The sequence below is a fragment of the Diabrotica undecimpunctata genome, chromosome 3 (genome assembly GCF_040954645.1).
Source record: "Diabrotica undecimpunctata isolate CICGRU chromosome 3, icDiaUnde3, whole genome shotgun sequence".
Lineage (NCBI taxonomy): Eukaryota > Metazoa > Arthropoda > Insecta > Coleoptera > Chrysomelidae > Diabrotica > Diabrotica undecimpunctata.
The window spans coordinates 6116246-6139248 of NC_092805.1; the positions used below are offsets into that span (position 1 = coordinate 6116246).

Here is a 23003-nt window from a genome sequence, read left to right on the forward strand (position 1 = left end):
TTACAACTTTCTATGTTTTCCATCGTTTGCGTTTTTTGCCGCAAAAGCCGCAGTACCTATTTTCCCGGTGTTAATTTTCCTAAAACTTAATAGATAAATAATTAATTCGCTTAACCACGGGAGCGAACTAGGTTATGGTTTACGGAGCGAACTAGTATGCAATTAAGAGGGTTTTTTGACGTCGGGAGCGAACTAGTATGCTTCCTATTTTTTTCTTTTATTTTATTTCTTTTTGTATTAACGGTTTTTTGTTTGGTCATTTGGATTATTCACATGCTTCCCTTTCATTAGCCCTTCTTATCGAGTTTATTAAACTCTCAGTCATCCAGAATTTAACCTCACATTTTTTTTATTGGGAATAAGCCACATTTTACCACAGTTTCCATTTCCACTTTGGAAATTTTCCTCAAATTAAACAAATTTTGTTTTTTGTTATTGGTAAAAAATTCTTCTAATAATTTAATTCTATCTGACTCATTTGTATTTACAATTTAGACATATATTATACATTTTAAAGTAGACGACTTTAAAATGATATTGCCAATATTGTTGAGTTGCGTTTCTGGGACTACTTTATTGTAAGATAGTTTTGATATTTCTTTCAGAGCAATACTTGAATCTTTCCAATGACCTGTTTTTATCATCTATTTCGTTCAAGACTATACTTTTTAATCCTTCCACTGAACTCTACGTTTATTTTTCCATGCGTATTTATATATTTAAGGTCTATCAGATTCTTAATTTTTGATATAAGAATGATTCTTAGTTATTTTAACATTGAATGGCCTTGATGTTTTACCTAAATAAAAATGATCGCATTCACAAGGTATGTTATAAATACAATTCTTTGTTCCTTCTTGTATTCTTAGGTTTAGTTTTAGATAAAATAGATCTGAATTTATTTTGTTGTTTTGTATGGTAGTCCTTTTATGTATGGTATTGTTATTTTCCTCGTATTATGTCTTGTGAATATTATAGGATTGTATTCTTCTGTTCAATTCGGTCTATTCTTGAAAATTCTGTATTTACAAACGACAAAAGATAATCATTTTTTAATAAAACAGATGTTAACAATGTTTGTCCTCTAATAACGGATATTTGTTAGCACAGGTTTTTTGGTACATCGTATATTTACAATAAGTTATTTACCTATCTTCAATATTTAAAATAAAGTCGTCCCAAGAACGCTACTCAAAAATATTGGCAATATAATTTTAAAGTCATTTACTTTAAAGTGAATGTCCAAATTGTCGATATGAATAAGTCAAATAAAAATAAATTAGTTTTTTCACAAAGTAACAAAAACATTTTCTTTTAATTTAACGTTAATTTAATGTTATGTATTTAAAAAATAATTTCCGAAGTGGGAACCGAAAAGTCAAAATTTAAAGTAAAATTTTGACTTACTTCTAATAAAAATAGTAAATCAGTAAAACTATTTAATACATTATCAGTGTTATTCACTTCTAAATAGAAATTTATCCTAATTTTGACAACTATTATAATCTTAAAATCATAATTAATTACTTGCATAAACTTAGTGTTAGTACTTACTTCTCAAAAAAGAAACTTACAAATGTGACATTATGCTCAGTTACTAAGAGATTTAGAACAGCTGGTAAAACATTCTGGTTGATACGAAACTTGGATTTTACAAAAATATTAACTGCACATCTTAAAGAATCGCTCTGAACTCGCTCTCCTCGCTCACCTTCATTTGATGATGGTGGTCTATGTTAAGTTTCTGTTAGATATATAGGTACAGTGAAAATCTAGTGTCTCCTGTTCTACATTTAATATCAATTGATCCAGATTTTTGCCTTCGGTAGATTGAACAACATTTTCAAATCTAATCTTCCATTTTGTTTTAAAACTAGAAAATTAGATTTGAAAAGATTTTTAATCAATGTGTTTTACCTGTTCTTACATATGGCGTAAAAACACTAACTCTGACAAAAGGAACAATAAATAAAACAAGAGATACACAACACGCTATGGAAAGATCAATGTTTGTTATCAATGTATTACCGTTAGAGATAAAGTACTAAACCTAGAAATAAGAAGAAGAACAGGAGTCACGGATGCAGTTGAAAGAATAGCCGTGGCTAAATGAGCTTTAGCCGGACATGTTGTCAGATTGATAGATGGACCAGAATGATTCTCAAATGGCGACCAAGACAAGAGGCATATCGAAGCAGAGAACGACCACCGACTAGATGTACGGATGATATAAGTGAATCACCACAAATTGGATGTAAGAAGCTCAAAATAGAAATAGGTGAAACATTTTACGGGAGGCCTACGTTCAGCAGTAAACAAATGTAGGCTAATTGATGATAAATATTTTAATGCAAAATCGTAAAATTTGTATTATCAGTTAACTGAATTAAATCTTTTATATATTTAGGTTTATAAGTAGTTACTGAATGTACAAAAGAAACGCCAATTTACAAATAATGCTGTAATATAATATATAATATAATACTTTTCCATAGATAGTCCAACTTCTACACACATATTATACTTATAAATAAATGTATACAACATTCTAATTAGGAAGTAACTCCAAAAAAATGGATGTCTAAACTAGTTTTTGTTTGATTTTTATGTTATTACAAATTATTTTAATTTTAATTAGAAATTAACAATAAAAACCAGAACACATAGATTTAATAATCGTGTTTTTTCCTTTATATTAATTTTAGAAATTTCGTTATTTAAAGTTGTTCAAAGAAATAAAACAAATCGTAAAAAGATAGAAACACCACTTTTAAGAGCTATTAAAGGATATAATTCAAGACGACATGAATGAAGAAAAAAGAGAAAGATTACACAGAAAATCAGTCAACGAGGAAGAACTAGAAGAAGCAATAAAAATGTTCAAGTACGGAAAAGCACCTGAAGTGAATAAAATAACAGCATAAATTATAAAAACATGAGGAAAAATGGAGAACAAATATTACTAAACATAATGAATAAAATAAGGCAAAATGTAGACATCCTGGAAGATTGGAAAGTGTTACTAATAGTTCACGTATACGAAAAAGGAGGTAGGGGAGGTAATAACTAAGGATTGCTATTGCTACGTATATGTATGAAACTCATAAAAATAATAATAATAAAACCAATAATTATAATGTTAGAACACACAATAGGCGAAGCACAAAGTGGATTTATAAGTGATAGGAGTACCTACACAGGATCATATATTTACTTTAGAACAGATAACACAAAAAGCACTTCAAGAGAAAAATACTGTATACCTATAGTATTTCTTAACCTAGAGAAAGAATTTGATAAAGTACCAATAATACAAAAAATATACAATGAGGACAACAATTTCGTAATCAGTAGAAACTCAACATCAGATACGTTTACAATAAAAATGGAGACAGGGGCAAGCACTTAGCCCAACACTATTTCTAATAACTATGGACGAAATTAATAAAAAATGCACAACGAGTAGTAAAAAACTCAATGTAGGGTATAGAAACCTGCAAAGAGTAGAAATCTCGGAAATGCTGACGATTTGGTGCTAATTGCAAAAATTGAAAAAGAACTACAGACTAATTTGGAACTATGGAAAGATGTACTTACTGAAAACGAAATGAAGGTGAATATTAACAAAACAAAAGTTGTGCAGATAGGAGAAACAAGAGAAGAACTTTTATATAGAAATTGAAGGAACGAAAAGAGAACATGTTCAAACATTTGCATACTTAGATAATCAGTAATATTAGAAGAAACAGGATCTCTAGAACCAGAAATCAAAAGCAGAGTAGATAAAACGCTACAACTTTTTCATGCAATGAACAAAAGGTTTAAATGCAGAAAAGAAATAACACGGAAAACAAAAATGAAAGTTTTCAAAGCAATTTATGTTCTGACTTTGGGCAGCGTATCATGGATATTAACGGAATGGCAAAAGAACAAGATACAGGCCATAGAGATGAAGTTTTTAAGAAAAGTTGAAGGTTGGAGTTTATAAAACAAAGACAGCTGAGTTGGTGGAGGCATTTACACCGAATGAGAGATAATATACCGGTGAGAAGAATGTGAGAAGCAACGATATTGAAAAACAAAAACGAAAAAGATCAAGACAGACACGGGATGAAGTAGGCGGAAAGATATTGGAGAGAAAAGGAGTGACATGTACATACGTAAAGATGTTGACACGAAATCGCAAAGAATGGAAGAAATTTGTAAGTAAATTAAATATTGTACCATTAGGTATATGGTAAAAAAAATCTTTACTGTTACAAAAATCGGCACTTAACTGATTAAAATCTTCAATATATTTAGGTTTATAAATAAGTAATGACTGAGTGCACAAAAAGGCCAATTTACAACCAACGCAATAATAATATACACACATATATAGATAATTGGATACAACATTATAATTATAATAGTGAATTAACTCTAAAAAATTGTTTTTCAAACTATTTTTTGTTTTGTTGTTTTGATTATTACAAATTATTTTGATTTTGATTCGAAGTTACTTATAAAAGCAAGAAAACACAGATAAATATTTGTAATATTTTTCTATACATAAATTTGCATTATTTCAAAGTTTAGTTGAAATAAAAAATTCACTTTTACAATGAGCGACAACAAAGTAGAATATTTAAAAAATCTCTAAATGTAGAAAGTGTAGTAGGATTAAAATAATGTATTTTATATAAATTGGAGCTATATGTCGTTAAAATTTTAATAAAACCAATTTTTCTTGTAATAATCACAAACAATTTCCACTCTCGTTTGCCGCTGTATACACAAATATTGCGCTTTTTGTAGATCAAAGAATAAAATTTTGTATTTATTTCTTTTCCAGCCGTCCGTCGAGAGAATCTTCAAAGCCAACTTGACATCGGCACATCAGCAATACCCTTCGAAAAACAAAACCACCCGCGGAAAATGTCCCCCGAACGCCAAACGACAAAACAAAAAAGCCCGGACGACCGTGGTGGCGTCTAAAAAAGCCACAGCCACACCTCCATAGGCATAACCCAGAAACTCCTGCCCACCAGAAGTGTGAAAGTAGAGGGGGAAATGTCGCCCTGCGATTGGCCTAAACGCCAACACTGACACCCGTCGGCCAATAGCGTGGCGTTACCATCATTAACACAGCCAAGTGTTGCCTATGTGGGGCTCGCTCTATAGTCCTCTACTGTCTTTTCGTCGGGATAGAGGTGTTATGATTCACACTAACTGTTAACCCTTATTTCACATAGATTTGGACTGTTCGCCGCGAAAACTTTAACAAATCAGTGCGTGAACTTTAAAATAAGATTTTAATAGTGAAGTGCCACAGTGTAAATCAGTGAAAAATAAAAACAATGACAAGGTGCAAATAAGCTTCAGTTACCGCGGGACTCAAAATTATGATAAAAAGTTTTTTAATTCTCAAAATCCGTTATTTATGATTCATTTGAAGCGGTGGAGGAATCTCTGGGATTCTGCCGCGTTAAATCCAAACCAATGCGTTTCGAAACAGGAATAGACTCTGTCCTTGACTCTAGTAAGTCGAAAAGTATTATGGCCTATCATCCCTTCTTGCAGCTGCCAAGACAGACGGACTTTAGTGTATCCTCCTTGCTAACGGCCGCAAATAATAACACAACTTCCTCCAACTCGCCGGCGGGACCTGGATTTTTTCCGTCGGCAGCTTTGGCCGCTTTCGGAGCGCAACAAGGCCCTCACGGCTGTTATCCCGGAACTCTTATACCAAAAATAAATCATCCCCATGCTCACCATGCACTCAGTGGCCATCCGTACACCACCGCCGAAGACGTCGTCATCGCCGCCGCCGTAGCTGCCCACAGTCACCATCCTGCGATGGTTAGGCCCCTGCGAGCCATCCAGCCCGAAGAAGACGGGGTCGTCGATGATCCCAAAGTGACTCTAGAGGGTAAAGATTTATGGGAAAAGTTTCATAAGTTGGGGACGGAGATGGTGATAACGAAAAGTGGAAGGTAAGCAATTTTTTTCAAAATTATTTAAATAAGGACAGATTTTCACATCTACAACTCTTGATCATAATTCTAAAATGTAACTTTATTATATTGAATGAGGTATAACCTTAAGATTCCAGACATAAGTAAATACGATTTAAAAAAATGCCCTAAAGAAAGTGCAGAAATTGGTTTTTTTACGGTTTTAGCTGTATTTTGGGCTCTACATTCAATGATCCGTCTATTTTCTGTTTTTAAAAACGGCAAAATTCTCATTTCAAGACCGTGTCCTAAATAAAGTAGACAAATTTTTGTTTTTACGGTGTAAGCTGACCAAGGGCTGTCACTATTGTAGGCACCACGTTTAATAACTTGTTTATTATTTTATGTTTTGAAAATACGATAGGTGTCAAATTTTTATGTAAATGAACTTAAAAATCACCACATTTTAATTTTAAAATTTTTGTATGTGAATAATTATTCAGTCAACTATTTACAAAGTCCTTGACAAGTCTACTATGAATCCAGTCATTAAATTGGCAAAAAATTGGAAGCTGTGAAGAATAAGACGATATTTTTGTCACAAAAACTGATATGATTAGAAAAGTTGGTCCACTATATTCCATTACTATTATTTAATTCCATCTCATATTTTCTATTACAAATTTTAAGATCTAAGAAAAATTATATGCTTCTATACTGAGTGTTAGAAATGTCTAAAATCTACTATTTTTCCAATTGGAAGCTGAACAGTTAAATAAAATGTTTTATTTTGATGTATTTGTTGATTAATTCCCAAAAAAGTTATTCATTCACAATTAAAGATCACTTTAATAAAAGTTTCCTTTGCATTCAAACTCAGGCTATATTTTCTGCTAATTAATTCAATATGTTTGTCACAAGTTGACAGTTTTCATTGCTATAAGGTTTTGAAATTCTTAAATTCCAAATTACAAACGAAAATGTTGAAATAAAACTGTTAAAATATTTACAAAAAGAAAAAAACACATTATTGCCTATAGAAATTGATGGATTTTCTATTTTATAATATAAGAAATAGGTACATTTTGCAGACAACAAAAAATGAAAATTATTAAAACTAAATTTATGATTTTACTTTTAATGGGAAAAGTGGATCTGAAATATTGAAGAAAACAAAAAATTTATCAAAAAACCACAATCCTATCGTAGCCGAAACAAGTGGATTTAGAAATTATCATCATATAATCAATATTAGATTAACAACTCTTCAAATATCGCCTCCACAATATTTTTCTATTAAGTACCACTTTTATAGCACAATTTACTTTCATTCTAACATTTTTTCTTAATTATTGGTTATTTTATAATTAATATTAATCTATTTACAAATTTAATATTGATAGAAATGATTTTCAATGCATGTTATATATATTTTTTTACTTTTCTATCAGTAGATTCTTTCGTTTTCTTCTTATTATTTGTCTATATATTTTCCCTGCTTTAGGTTGTGTTATTTTTCTATTGCCCCCCACAAAAATTAATTTCTCTGCACAATTTTTTTTCCTATGGTAGATCAAAGGTACCGTTACAAGTGGGGCAATTGTTTAAAAAATATATATTTATAAACACAGACAATCAAAAGTTCAACATGTAGTGTATTTCAAAATTGTTTTTTTTTTGTTCGAAGCATTTCTTTTTAATTTTTTTTGCAGAAAATAAATTAAATCATATTTTATACAATAAAATTAAAATTAATCACAAATACAACAAAAGAAGATGTATTAAAAACAATAAAGTCACAGAAACAATTAAAACCCTTTGAACGACAAAATTGGCTTTACTAACAGTAAAATAAATAAAAAATATTTAATAATCTGGCAACAAATTCACCATATTTATCTATACATTGATTTTACATATCCATATTACATTTTATCTTAATTCATTTTCAAACTGTAACTTCCAAATTTTTGTTCCAGTTTTTTTATTATGTAGACGATGCCATTTTTGTCTTCTGCTAAAATTATTTGAGCATCGGCAAATAAAAGGCTCTGGATATACTTATCGACAATTTTTACTCCCATCTGTCAACATTTCTGGCTCCAGTTTAATAGTGTTTTATCTATATAAAGTTTAAATAAAGTTGGTGATAGGTAGCATCCTTGTCGAAGTCTTTTATCCACTTTAAACAGTTCTGAGTAGTTTTGTCCAACTTTTATTCTACGTTAATCGTATTTGTAAAGTGATTTTACAACATCTATGTAGAAGTCATCTACTCGGTGATTTTCCATTGCTTTCCATAGAAAAATTATCTATGAAAATTATGTTTTTTTATTTATTAAATAGAGGGGATCACCCCATTACAGAATTATAAAACATATTTTTTAATTTAATTTATCTTATAACTACACTACTTATACAGTACTTAGAAATGACCCTAGAGTTTACTATAAATCATGGATTTAAACTTAAATTAAAAGGATCTACATCACAGTGACTATTTAAAAATCTTAAGGCCCTGTCAAATAGATTATTGCAGGTAAAAATGGTAGCATGAAAATTTATATGAAAAAGTTCAAAAGATCTTAGTCGATGCTGTGAAATATTGAAGCTTATTTTTCTTAAAAGTTTCGGACATTGAATTAAGTTATTTAATCATTTATAAATAAATACAGAATCAAACTAAATTCATCTGTTATAAAGTGTTAGATTTAATCTATCTAAAATTACTTTTTTGTCTATATTTGCAACTGGAATTCCCATTTTGTAACCGCAATACCTAAGAAACTTATTCTGAACTTTTTCAATGGAATTGATATACTGGTCATACATAGGAGACCAGACCAGCGTGCCATATTCTAGTTGAGAGCGTACAAGAGAACAATACACAACTTTCGTTACATCAATTGGGAACTCACTACAGTTTCTTAATGTAAATCCAAGAAGTTTAAGACCTCTCAATGTAATCTGTGAAATATGGTCATTGAAATTAATGCTTTCGTGAAAAGTGATGCCCAGGTCTTTAACTTGATTTTTATATCTTAAGTTAACAATATTCATAAGATAGTTTGAGTCGTATTGTTTATTCCCCCTAAACAAAACTGATATAAAAGTATTTATCGATATTTAATGTAAGGTTATTCTGTATACTCCAGTCTCATAACCTGTCAATATCCTTTTGCAATATATACATGCCAGCTATAGATTTTATACATCTATATAACTTTAATTCATCTGCAAAAAGTAAAACTAATGATTCAAAATTATCAGAAATATCATTTATAAAGAGATTAAATAGTAATGGTGAACAGTGGCCTCCTTGGGGGACACCTGATAAAACCTCAAATGATTCAGATAGGAAATTAAATAGTTTCACCCTTTGTTTTCGATCTTTTCAAAAAACAATAGATACAGTTAATTAAAGAATATTGAGGATATAGAAGTTGAAAACCTAAAACATAAAAATTTTTCATTAAGTGAATCTAGAGAAAGAGTGTTCAAAATAGCTACTAAATATATATTTATTATAAGTAGTAAGAAGGTAATACAAAATTTAAATATATAAGAAAACGTGGAAACTTTTTTATATGGCAAATTTAATTAAAACAAAATGACACGAAGACTTATGGAGAATGTTTTTATCTCTCATAAAATAATTGCTAAAAGAATACTAACCACTTAATATTTTCTTATATAGTTTATAAGTTTTTGAAGTACGTATTTTAACCGCCTAACGAATTTCCTGCTTCATAATATCAAAAGTAATATAAATATAAATGCTTTATCTAAATCCTTAGTCAAACTACATATTTTAAATGGTAAAAGTGTTTAATTGGCTACTTGGATCGTGTTCCTTTAATATTTATTCGATTTTGTAGAATTTTTAGTTTCTTGAACTAGGTATATCATCTCCAACTCAAACGGTCGTAAATAAAAAAAAATGCAAATTGTATCATAGGCGTTACTAAACTTTTTAAAAGAAGGAACACACTGCAACGAGAATATTAAATTCTTTGTCTAATGTATTCCTCAATTTAGTATAAAATATACATTTTGCTATAGGTAATTGTATCATAGGCGTTACTAAACTTTTATATGAAGGAACACACTACAACGAGAATATTTAATTCTTTGTCTAAAGCATTCCTCAATTTAGTATAAAATATACATTTTGGTATAGGTAGTATTGGTTATTTCGGAATCAAATATCTCCGCATATTCTTTTTTTCGTCATAGATTAGATATTTCAACAGAATCAATTCAAGCTTGTGTATTTCTACATTTTGATGTATATATGAATGTTGTTTTTAATTTTTGTACCAGCATCTAACTGTCTTAAATCTTCTGCTTGATTTTACCTACCTTTTGGAAATCCTAGTGCTTATTAATTTCAGTGACGAAGGTTAGTTTTGTAGATTGCAAATTCCACAATTTCACTCTGTATTATCTATAGTCTGTCACTTATATTATTGATCACTAAAAATCTACTTTCAGACATTAGATATATCGTCCATTTTTTTACATTTTATATTTCCTTAAGCACTAGTACGTAATTCCGGCAAACCAGGAGGTTTTTAAAATCCCTCTACACAACATTACAAAATATTCTAGTTATTCGTTGTTTCTCCATAAGTGTGGAACCTTCTAGTCCATAGAAGATTCAACGGGAGTACAATGCAGTAATCAAGGACTTCATTACATAAGGAGCATAACATAAAAATAATTAACACCAGAATAAGAGATATTGTGAAAGTTAATCAAACAATAATAGATTATATAATCGACAAACATCTTATACGGTTTGGTGATGTACAAAGAATTCGAAAACAAGTTATTGAATGGAAAACAGTAAAAAGATTTCCAGGACTCCTTTTTCTTTCCATTATTAGTTTTAACACTTTATTTCTGTTGCCAGTTCACAGTATAAGGACTAAATATTAAAGGTTTCATTTTTGACCCATTTGAAAATCTTAAATTTTTGTATATGTGTTCCCAACATTTATTTTACCTGTTTATATGGATCAAATTAAAAGTTGTATTTGGCATTTATTGTTATACTTGCATTGTATACATCTCTGTTCTCTCAATGATTTCTTCGTTACTATATAATCTGTTATGACTTTTGTCTTGTTTGTATTGAGACATAGCCCTCATTTTTGACTATCTTTAGTTACTTTGTACATTAGATTTACAGCAAATATTAAAGTACCTATTAGAAACAGTGTGGAGAATGTGCATTCCTGTCTATCCCATTAACTAATTTTGAACTCAGTTGTTTCCTCTCTTTATCTTCTTATAATTGTTTTCTGATCCTAGTGCAGTTCTATTATAATTTTTAGGTCTTTATCATTCATACCAGTTAATTGAAAGATATTGTTGTACAGTATCGAGGGCCTTGTGGTAGTCTATTCAAATATTTAGATATCTGCATTTCTGAAAAAGAACTTATATATACCTACAGAAAAAAATGGCGTCCCTCTTACAGGCTAGACTTTTGACTGGAAAGTGTCAGGCCATTGTGCTTTGCAATCTTTTACTATGCGCATTTTTCATTTCTGCTGTATTGGGTGGTTCAGTTGGTAGATGGTTTGGTTGCTGAACTGGTGTTTCACCACCATCAAATAACTCCTTCACATAGTCTTTTTGAGTTTTTAAGTTTTGAGTTTTATCCACTATTATTTTACCAATGCTATTTACTAGTCTACTTGTGTTGTTATTCCTATAAGCTCTGTATACCTCGTATCTTAATCTTTTTCATAATTATTCATTGTATCTTTTTGTATTCCATTTTGTTTTTACTTTCAAATTCTCATCTTTCACCAATTAATTGCAGAATTCTTATTTTCCTTTAAGTTTTATGGGTCTTTGGTTTAAATAGTAGATATTTGTTGTCTATATTGTTACACATACAAATGGGTAGACAAAGAAAAAAGACAAGGACACTCTCTTGACTGACAGGTATCGAAGGTATTGTAAAGCTCTTCAATCGAGCCAGAGGAAATTCAATATAGGCAACTCAATAGGAAATTCCAAACTGTTGAATTCCTGCTTCTCTAACTATTTTAATTCAAAAGTTATAAGATACTATTTCTAGAGGATTAAAATCTCTATTGAAAATTCATATTGAAATTGCTCTACGAATTAAACACATTCCAATATTTTGCAAACATATCGTATATTTGGAACCGTTTGGAGCTAGATCTCCGGATCTCGGAGGCCACTTAATGTTACAGGTCCAATCAAACAATTATTATTAAAACTGTTTTCAAGGAATTCCTTAACCTCCTGGCTGTTGTGCTTAGGACATCCATCCATTTGAAACAAATTTCTTCTATCTGGAGCTACATTTGTAAGTTTCGGTAAAATCTCTTCTTGTAACAAATCCAAAGTTTCTAAATTTAAATTTTCCTCCAAATTTCCAGATTTTTGATGCATAATAATTAGAGATATCAACAGCAGTTCAATAGTTTATAATTTTTTGTAGCCTTGTAAACCATTTTTCCAGATATCCGTTTGCAGTTACTTTTAAAAATCAGACGTCAGATGATTTTATGAAATTAATTGCCAAAATTCAAGATAAACACCCAGTAAAAACATCATCGACAGATCAGTATCCTGGAATTAATTCCAAAATGTTTAGAAATCATATGAAACATTTCAATATTCAATTACTCTTTACAGCAGTAGACTGCCCATTCTCGAAAGACTTAATCAAACATTAGTTAACACAGAGATTGCAAGATGCAAACAAAATGAAATTAGAATTAGAGCATGACCAAAAATAGCCAAAGAATGTCTAGATCTTCTTCTTCTTCTTTTTATAAAGACATGACTCTGTCTGTTTTTCAATGTGCCTCCAGTAAGTTAAGGTTCCATCGTTTACTACTCTATTTATTGCCATTCGGCCAATGTACAGATGAATACAATAAAAGAGATCACTCTGTAACCGGCTATAGCCCAGACCCAGAATATTTGCTTTTTGGAAAAGACCAACCGATTATTCCCGAGGAACTGTTTGAAGTGACAAACTTACAAAAAGATAAACAAATAGTCAAACAATTGTCAAACAAATACTCTTGTTTAAGAAGTAGCATTGTTCTTGATTATCGTTTTAGGTAGGTTCTATATTTGTTATGTTATTTCATAGTAAACTGGTTCTAGATGAATTCAAACTGCTATCTCTTCGCAAGAGTAAGAGTGTAATATATTATTTATGTATATCTTCTTCTTTGTGTGCCGTGCTTGTATTCAAGCGTTGGCTATCGTCATATTGACAAGCTGATGAAATGATTCTCGGTCGGCAGCTAGATGAAACAGTTCCTCAACCGTTCGACCTGTCCATTGTCTAATGTTACGCAGCCAGGACAGCTGTTTTCTTCCGACCCAACGTTTTCCTTCGATTTTGCCCTGAATGATTAACCGGAGTAAGCGATATTTAGGTCCTCTCATTATATAACCGAAGTATTGGACCTTTCTCATTTTGATGATGTTGATCAATTCTCGCTCTTTGTGCACGGTCTCTAGCACGCGTTCGTTAGATATGTGTGCTGTTCACGGGATTCTGAACATGCGACGGTAACACCATAACTCAAACGCTTCTAATTTGTTGAGATTTTTTATTTTTGTTGTCCAGGTTTCACATCCATAGAACAAAGTGGACCAGACGTAGCACTTCAATACTCTTAGACGTGTGGTCAACGACAGACTTCTACTGCATAGTACAGAACGCCAGTTAATAAAATTTTTCCGTGCGAGTTCTATTCTGGTCGAAATTTCCTCGTCACTTTCAACCCTGCAGTCAATCCAGCTACCAAGATATCTAAAGTGTTCCACCCTTTCCAGGATTTTGTTATCTAATCTTAGTACTGAGTCTTCGATATTAATTTTTCCGACCACCATCCATTTTGTTTTTTTTGCGTTGATTGTTAAACCCTTTTTAGCGCATTCGTTGGTTACAGCATTCAACAGAGTTTGAAGATCTTCTAGACTCTCTGCCATTATTGCGGTGTCATCAGCGTATCTGATGTTGTTAATAATTTCACCACCGATCTTAACACCTTCGCGGCGATTATTTAACGCTATTTCAAAAACTGGTTCAGTGTAGGCATTAAACAACATCAGTGACATAACACATCCCTGTCTGACACCACGCTTAATAGAAACTTTAGCTGAAACCTCTTGGTCCACCTTAACACAAGCGGTCTGATTGTAGTAAAGATTTTTAAGCAATCTAATGTCATACGTGTCCAGACCAACTGAGTCTAAGCATTGAAATAATAATGTATGTGGTACTCTATCAAAGGCTTTTACGAAATCTATAAAACATACGTAAATATTTTTCCTAAACTCAATGCTCTTTTGTAAGAGTATTCGCATGCAAAAAAGAGCTTCTCGAGTACCCATATCGTTTCGGAAACCAAACTGCTCATCGCCAGTTATCCCCTCACAAAGTTTATATATGCGACAATGCAATATTTTTATAAAAATTTTGAGCGTGTGACTCATTAAACTGATAAGTCAATAGTCGCTACACTGTCTGGCATTCTTTTTCTTGGGAATAGTTATAAATATCGATTCTAACCAGTTGTCTGGTAATTTGCCGCTGCTGTATATCTTATTAAAGAAGGATGTGATAATCGCAACACTCTCATTATCTAATAGTTTTAACAATTCTGCAGGTATTTCGTCAGGACCAGAAGCCTTCCTTCGTTTCGCTTGGTCGATAGCCTTCTAAACTTCTGAGATTAGAATCGGTGGGCCTGTATCTCGGTTAGATGATATTTCTTGGTAGATTCTTTGGTCATCGTTAAATAATTCTATTATGTAATTTTCCCATTCGGTACAGCGCTCTTTTTTATCACTTAAAATTCTACCACCAGAGTCTTGTAATATATTTTGCCCATAAGTTCTGCTTTTGCCTGTTAATTCTTTTAGTTTTTTATGCAAATGGAAGCTGTCGTGTTGTTGCTCCAGTTTCTCAATTTCTAAACAGGATTCTTGTAGCCATCGGTCTTTTGCTACTTTAATTCTTTTTCGGATTTCTTTATGTATTTCATTGTATTTTTCTCTGTTTATGGATTTATACTGCCTCTGAACGTCCATTGGATCTAAGATGTCTTGTGTCATCCAGTCATTTTTAACTGTTGGTCGTCTTAGAAGATTTTCTCGAGATGCAGTGGTTATTGTCGTTTTCATTTGTTCCCAGCAATCATTTATGTTGTTGGTATCTTCTAGTCTAATTTCGTGGAACTTGTTGTATATATATATATATATATATATATATATATATATATATATGTATGTACAGATTAATAGCGACAGAGCCAATAGCGACAATATAACGCCCGAGGGACCACCCACTCGCGGCGTGGACAATCAACATAAAGAACGGTATAAATGATTCGAAATGTCTAGATATAGAGAAGCTACAACTCAACGAACTTCCGTTGTGTTGCGCCAATGAACGTGATAGGTTTAATCACTCCATTCTAATTCATATAAAAATATCCTTAATGAGCCCAACCGGCTGTGAAAATCTAACAAAAATTATAAATGCCTAATGTAAATCCACGGTCTTGTCAAGACATCAAACAGTGTCGTAAATCTTTTTTCAAACAAGACAAGCATGAGTGTACGTTTCTCGGAATAATGTCTTATTATACAGTGAAACCAAATTAATCTAAACACTTACATATGCAAAATAGTTATTTAGCAATGCATTTGAATAATTACCTCAATGCTTTCATCTTGTATCGAGATAGTCGAAATTGCCTATAATGTTATATAATTTAATAGAAACCTGATAGATAGTTTTTGTTTATGGTTTCATTAAATAGCAGCCTCATCACCAAATTAACTTATAAAAGTGTTGACACTTTAAATACCCAAACAAGGTTTTTTTATGTCAGCACAGTTTGTTTGTGCGAACAAGATTATTGTCCAATGCCATGTACACTAACGTAAAACATTTATTTGAAAACTGTCTTTTTTCAATAAAACTTTAAAGTGATCTTTAATAGCTATAACTTTTCTTTGTCTCTATAAGCAATAATTATGCGTAAAGAATTGGCTGTAGAGAAATGTAAAGAAATAGAAAGACTACAAGTCAAGCATGACAATTTTAATGTACACAAAAAGGTAAAAGAAATAACGGGTACTTTTAAAAAGCGAACACAAATGAAACTCATAGACACCAATGGAAAATTAATCATTGACACCCAAGAGATGAAGGACAAATGGAGAATATATTTGGAGACACTTTTTCAAGATCAAAGAACGGATTATAGGCATCCATTTTCAGAGAGGATGACGGGCCCGGACATACTTAAATCAGAGGTAGAAGAAGCAATAAAACGGATGAAAAGCAGGAAAGCTGTAGGGCCTGATAATATCGAAGCTGAATTTTTAAAACTCTTGGAGGAAGAATGACTAAATTGGATCACGGCTGTCTTCAATAAAATATACAATACAGGAATCATCCCTGATAAATCGCTAGAATCAGAATTCATAGCGATATGTAAAAAACAGGGGGCTAAAAAATGCTAAGAATATCGAACAATCAGCCTAATGAGCCACATGTTGAAACTGTTTCTTAGAGTCATCCATGGAAGAATTTATAAGAAGTGCGAGAAACAAATATCGGACAGACAGTTCGGCTTCATTAACGCAGTGGGTACCAGAGAGGCACTTTTCGGAGTACAGGTACTGATTCAAAGATGCAGGGACGTTAACTGCGACGTATACGCGTGCTTGATCGACTATGAAAAGGCATTTGACAGAGTTCAACATCAAAAGATGATAAACATTTTAAAAGAAGCAGACCTGGATGACAAAGACCTCAGAATAATTTCAGAACTATACTGGAATCAGACCGCATACATGAAAATTAACGGAGAAGAAACAGATCACATAAAAATACTACGTGGAGTTAGACAGGGATGTATCCTATCGCCGTTGATATTTAATATGTACTCAGAGAAAATTTTTAACGAGGCTCTTTACGGAATAGACGAAGGCATCCTTCTAAATGGTGAAAGAGTAAACAATGTTAGATATGCCGACGACACCATGGTGATAGCAGATAGTTTAGAGCGACTTCAGAGGCTAATGGACAGAATAAACGAGTACAGTCAATAGTACGGACTAAACATTAATACCCACAAAACGAAACAAATGATTATCAGCAAGGAGAATATAAATGGGGCTCATCTATACATTAATGGGACGCAGATAGAGCGAGTAAAACATTATTGCTACCTGGAAACTATTATAAACGAACAGTGGAGCAATGTACAGGAAATAAAGTGCCGCATAGGAAAGGCAAGAACGGTCTTTAACAAAATAAGCGCCATCTTCAAAAGTCACAACATATCCCTAGATACAAAAATGAGACATTTGAGATGCTATGTTTTCTCTGTGTTGTTGTACGGGGCGGAGGCATGGACACTTACAGACACCACTATTAAAAAACTTAAAGCATTTGAGATGTGGCTTTATAGAAGAGTGCTGAGAATATCATGGACAGCAAGGATCGCGAACAAGGAAGTTCTAGAAAAAATGAAGAAGGAACCAGAGATTGTGTTTACGATCAAACGCATAAAATTGCAATATCTGGTACACGTTATGAGAAATCAGCACCGTTACTCCCTGCTGCAGTCTATATTGCAAGGTAAAGTCAAAGGTAAGCGAGGACCCGGTAGAAGGAGAATATCATGGCTGCGGAATTTAAGAACATGGTTTAAGAAAACCTCAACGGAGCTGTTTCGAGCCGCAGCGAGCAAGGTCATGATTGCCAATATGATTTCCAACATCCGAAACGGATATGAACCAGAAGAAAGGATTGGCAAATTAAAGGCTCTATTTAAGGTTGTCACTGTTTCTTCGCTTATTATTTTTTCTTAGCATTTTTATTCCTGCTGACGCCAATAGGATATGTTCTTTTTTAGAATGACGGTTTCGCCATACGATATTACTAACTGACTATCAGATGAAGCAATATGACTTTCATACTGCCTTTTAACGCCTTTATCCCTTATTATGTACATATTGGTTTGTTGACGCTTTTCATAACTTCATCCATGACTAAATTAAATAGCATTGGGTTCAAGAGACTCTTATTCTTAAGCCTTATTCCGATATTCGATTGCGTCTCTCTGTTAGCTTAGCAAACTATCTATTATGTCTTCCATCTTATAGGTTAAGGAGCTGTTTCCAATTGATTTTATGATGTCCAGGAAAATATTTCCATTTTTCATCTCACTTTAAGTCTTCCTTCTTTGAATACCTTCTTCAAGTCCAGGAAATACAGAAATGCTTGTGTACTATAACCTAGTGTTTTCAAGGCAACTTGTTTTATGACGAATACCGGTACTTATGATTTATACATTCCTGCAAAATTTTTGTTTTAAGTTCCAGATTGTTATGTAACAAGTAGATACTTCTAAATTTTCTGATTGTTTGATCGTCTTTATTTAAAAGTAGGATTAATACATTTGTCCAGCTTGTCCCGGTATATTAGTGTGTTAATGTAGCAACCATATTGAGAAATTAGGAACAGTTGTTCAACAAATATACCTACTGGTTATAAACACAGACAACAACAACCAGGATCTTTACTATAAATATTATTGGGTATGATATATTCGATAATTCGTGGTGGCGTCAATAGCTACAACAACACTAAATGGTAAACTGGAAGATATATAGGCAGTTGACCAAAACAGCTTTGTTCAACCTCACTTAAATATGTGAAAACACAAATACAACAAAAAATACTAAAACCAATTTAGTACGAATCAAATCATTTCTCAATATTCAGTTTGACTCCTGAAATTTCGACCATTTAAAGAGAAGCATTAAGATATTTAGACAGTCAGAAGGATATCAGTTCTTGAGGTGGTTACTAACACACGACGTCTCTATAGCTTCGTATTTACATGAATATTGGTCATATCACCCAATAACTATTGGTGACCATTTTAGAACAGCATTCGACAAAACACAGAGTCTAATGGTCCGGACGAAAAAAATAGATGACGGTTACCAAACAGATTTGGACAAAGTGCTAATTACGAGTGCAGAGAATAGACACAGATAAAGAATCCACCTGAAAAGATCAATAAGAAGATCTTTTCACATCTGTTATAATGTTTTTCTTGTTCCTGTACCCTGCTTTTGGATGCAGAGGATCTGTTAAAGCATTCCCTTAGGTATCTAAGCCTTGTCGTTCTTCTTCAAACTAGATCTCTTCTTCCGTCTATGTTGCATTGTGTTTTAAAATGAAGTATCTTGTATCTCTCTGGGTGACCAAACATGGCCAAAATATTCCAGTTTGCAAACCGTTCTCACCACTTCTGTAACCCAGTTGTTCTGTTACCACTTTTGGTAGTATTGGCGTTTTACTGACAAGCATCACCTTTGTCTTTACCCCATATTATCAATATTGATGCTATTAATTTGGATACCACATTATAAACACTATCCAATGCTTTAATAAAAACGAATTCCAATAAATGTTAAATATTAATGGGGACGAAATGCAGCCTTGTCTCACTTTTCTTCGTATTAGAAGCTCTTCAGAATTATCCTGCAAGTTGATGTCAGTAAAGATTGTTAATGATACGTAGGTCTTTATCATCAATACTTACCTGTTGAAGAATGGCTATCATATAAGTATTTTTTACTCTATCAAAGATCTTCTCAAAGTCAAGCAAACACATATAAACTGGATGGTCGACATCTCTTCATATCTGTACCATAACTTCAAAACTCAATAGGGCTTTTCTGGTTCCAAGGATATTACGGAACCCAAACTGTGTGTCATTAAGTAGTTCTTCCATTTTTTAGTACATCCTTTAATGCAAAATTCGAAGAGATATTTTTAAAACATGGCTAATCAAGCTGATGGTTCGGTAGTCACTACATCTTTTCGCATTTGCTTTTTTATGTATCGTCACAAAAATCAACAGCAGCCAATTTGTTGGTATGTATATAGCCAGTTTCAAAATTTTATTAAAAAGATGAGAGTGAGATCTTTGACCTAAACTTCAAAAAGTTTTATTATTTCACTCGGTATTTCATCCGGACCCATCGCTTTTCTGGTCTTTGTTAATTTCATCATTAAATAGTTTCTCAGTGTACTCTTTCCATATGCTATAATGTGCTCTAATGTACAGAATATAAAAAGAAGCGTTTTCAACAATTTTTGAGCATAATATTCCTTTTTTCCCGGGTTCAAAAAAAAAGGATGAAATAAAAAATAGTAATATTTGCAGGACAAACATAGTTATAGGAATAATCGATGTCAAAATGAAAGATCATAGGTTCAGATAGAGCGGGTTTATCGCTGAAAATAAAAGAAGAGAAGAAACCTAAAGGAGAGATGCTTAAATAATAAATGTTTGAGACAGAAAATAGAATTGGTATACCGAAATAAAGAAAAGGAAAATGATAACAATTTTATTGAATTGTTTTCAAATCCCAAAAAAATAATATAATCAAACTTATGAAGGTTTTAGCATCTTGCAAACAAACAGCAAAACAATTTAAGATCTGTACCAGAAAATAAAATAGCTAAGAATGAAAAAGTACATCAAGAAGGTTCACTAATTAAGTGAAACTGGGGCGCCCTCACTGGAATTTTCCCAACCAGGAAAACAACAAATCAAATCAATAGTAAACAGTACATTTTCTATAACAATAAAACATATTGGTCTCAAGCTGTTGTATGAGGTTTAGATTGTAATTTTTTAGGTTTTTGCACTGTAATATTTGCCAAAAGCTGTCAATTCTTTGATGTTAACCAAAAAAGTTATTTACAAAATTAATTACAGCAACTTTACTTCTACCAATTCAGAACTGTCTTCATCCCATCAATTTTATGTTCAATAAATTATGAATAACAATTTTGATTAAGTTTTAACGACTGCATTTGTACAAAAAAAAACTTTTATACCCAATCTTAAAGTTAGAACTCACGGTTAATTGATCGAGTGGATGAATAAGTACATTTTTCGTGTACCTACATTAAACTAATGATTAATAAAATGTAATTTGATCGTAATGAGAGTCTGGTTACGTTAGATGCCGCGAGGCTTTCCAAACCAAGTACCAATTTCTTTCCGACGGAGAGTGTAATATGTTGTCGGCTTCTGAAGCGGCGTAGTCCAAAAGAAACGGTCGGCTCTTGTGGAGCCTAGTAAAAAATTCTTTAAATTTCTGTCTCAAGTTGGTAAATTGAAGTGTTTGTTTGAAATGTACATGTAGAAGTTTAATAGAAAAAACACGACGATTATATTAATCGAAAATAATAAAACAAATTCACTGTTTTCAACATAGGAAATAAATCTTGTTGTGAAGGTTGTTTTTGTTTCTTTTATTAATTTTGAGAATTAGAATTAATTATAATTTTTAAAATCCTACATATGTGTTTAGAAAATTATATATAAATCCATCCATTTATCAGAAAATTTATGCTCTATATTGCTTGGAAGTTGAAAACTCTTATAATCTCTCTTATGATCAATTATTAAATCTAGTTGCTGGTTTTAATGCAAAAACGCCACAACTTAACTTTAAAATAAGGTTATTTTTGCCATTTCGATTTCCACTTCGGAAATCGTTCTCAAATTATAAAACATTAATAAATAAAACAAATTTTGCTTTTTGTTACTTGGTGAAAAATTCTTCTAATGATTTAATTTTATCTGACTCTAATAGTTGAAAATATCAGTACCTAATGTCAATAATTCCATTACAGCTGATGAATATAGTTTTGTTCTAGTTACCAATATACTACAGCAAGGTAATTAAAAGAATTTTACACCAAGTAACAAAAAACAAAATTTGTTTAAAAGTAGTAATTGCATGAAGATGCCACAAGAAAATAGTTTCAGAAAAATAATATTAAATCTAGAACAAGAAACCAATAATTTTGATCCTTTATCTCTCTCGTTCAAAAACGACCTTTGTTTTAAGGATTTTTATTGGGATCTCCTCCCTTATTTTTGTTTTTGTTTTGCATACCAAATAGAGTAATTTGGTAACACACTCCTTACAAAATTAGCTTATAATAGCCAGTAGTTTTTACAGAAGGAACATTCGGTGGAACACAATAAATATCATTTTTTTAATTTATTAGTGGAATCTGCACTCAATCCTATGATTAACCGTCATTTTGTATTTATATTTAGTCCAATCTCCTACTATACTTTCCTCATTTTCCTTAGGTCCTGATTGATTTCTGATTTTGCTATATCGGACATTAAATCTGATCCTTGGTTTAATACCATAGCTATTACTATAATTGGAAGTTGCGTATTGTTATCTTTATATCTGTATAGGTCTTTTGATCTATATATCTCTGTGTAGAACTCTTCGACTATTGTTAATATTTCATCTTTGTTTGCAGTTTCTTCTCCAGCTCGGTCTCTTAGTTTGTTAATTTCCATTTTTCCCTTTCGCACATTCCTTCTCAAAACTTTCATATAACTATTTTTCTCTATTGCTCGTATTGACGCTCTTGATCACATAAAAAGTAAACTCTATAAAAGTAATCTTGTATAAAAACCAAAGACTCAAAATTAATTCCTAGTAGATATTTCTCCTTCTCAAATATTTATTTAATAAGTTTTTCATCGTCACCCTGTACGAAATCTCTTTTGCGATATGTAAACTCAATGCCGGTCTCTACACGTATATATGTATATAGTGAAAATGTAAAGGGAGGTAAGAGGTTAACCCTATATGAAAAGACAGGCTCCGAGTGTAATAGGGTGCACGAGAACTTAGGCCTTCAGAAAAGGCCTAATTATCACCACCCTGCTCTATACACGGTACATTCTCGAAAAATGCAGAATTATGTACAGGCTAGAGGGAAATTTTTTGCTCGTGCGTGTAAGTAGCTTCGATAAAAAACTTCTTGGAAGGTAAAAATGTTTTAGGAAATTATTCAAGTAGATAATTTCTTTTGAGGTATAATATTGGTACCTCCATATTTTGTTTAACATTGTTTTTTAGATAAGGCTTTCAATTGATTTTATATTTATATAATAGATAATTGTTAATTCA

At 31.9% G+C, this 23003-nt stretch overlaps 1 protein-coding gene across 1 annotated transcript in view; it reads left to right on the forward strand.

Moving 5' to 3' along the window:
- Positions 1–23003, forward strand: part of LOC140436395 (optomotor-blind protein-like) — a 349186-nt gene that overhangs the window by 24910 nt on the left and 301273 nt on the right. The window contains 1 exon segment of the mRNA XM_072525156.1: positions 4835–5975. Within this exon segment, the coding sequence (XP_072381257.1) occupies positions 5482–5975 (494 nt within the window). The 5' untranslated portion in view covers positions 4835–5481.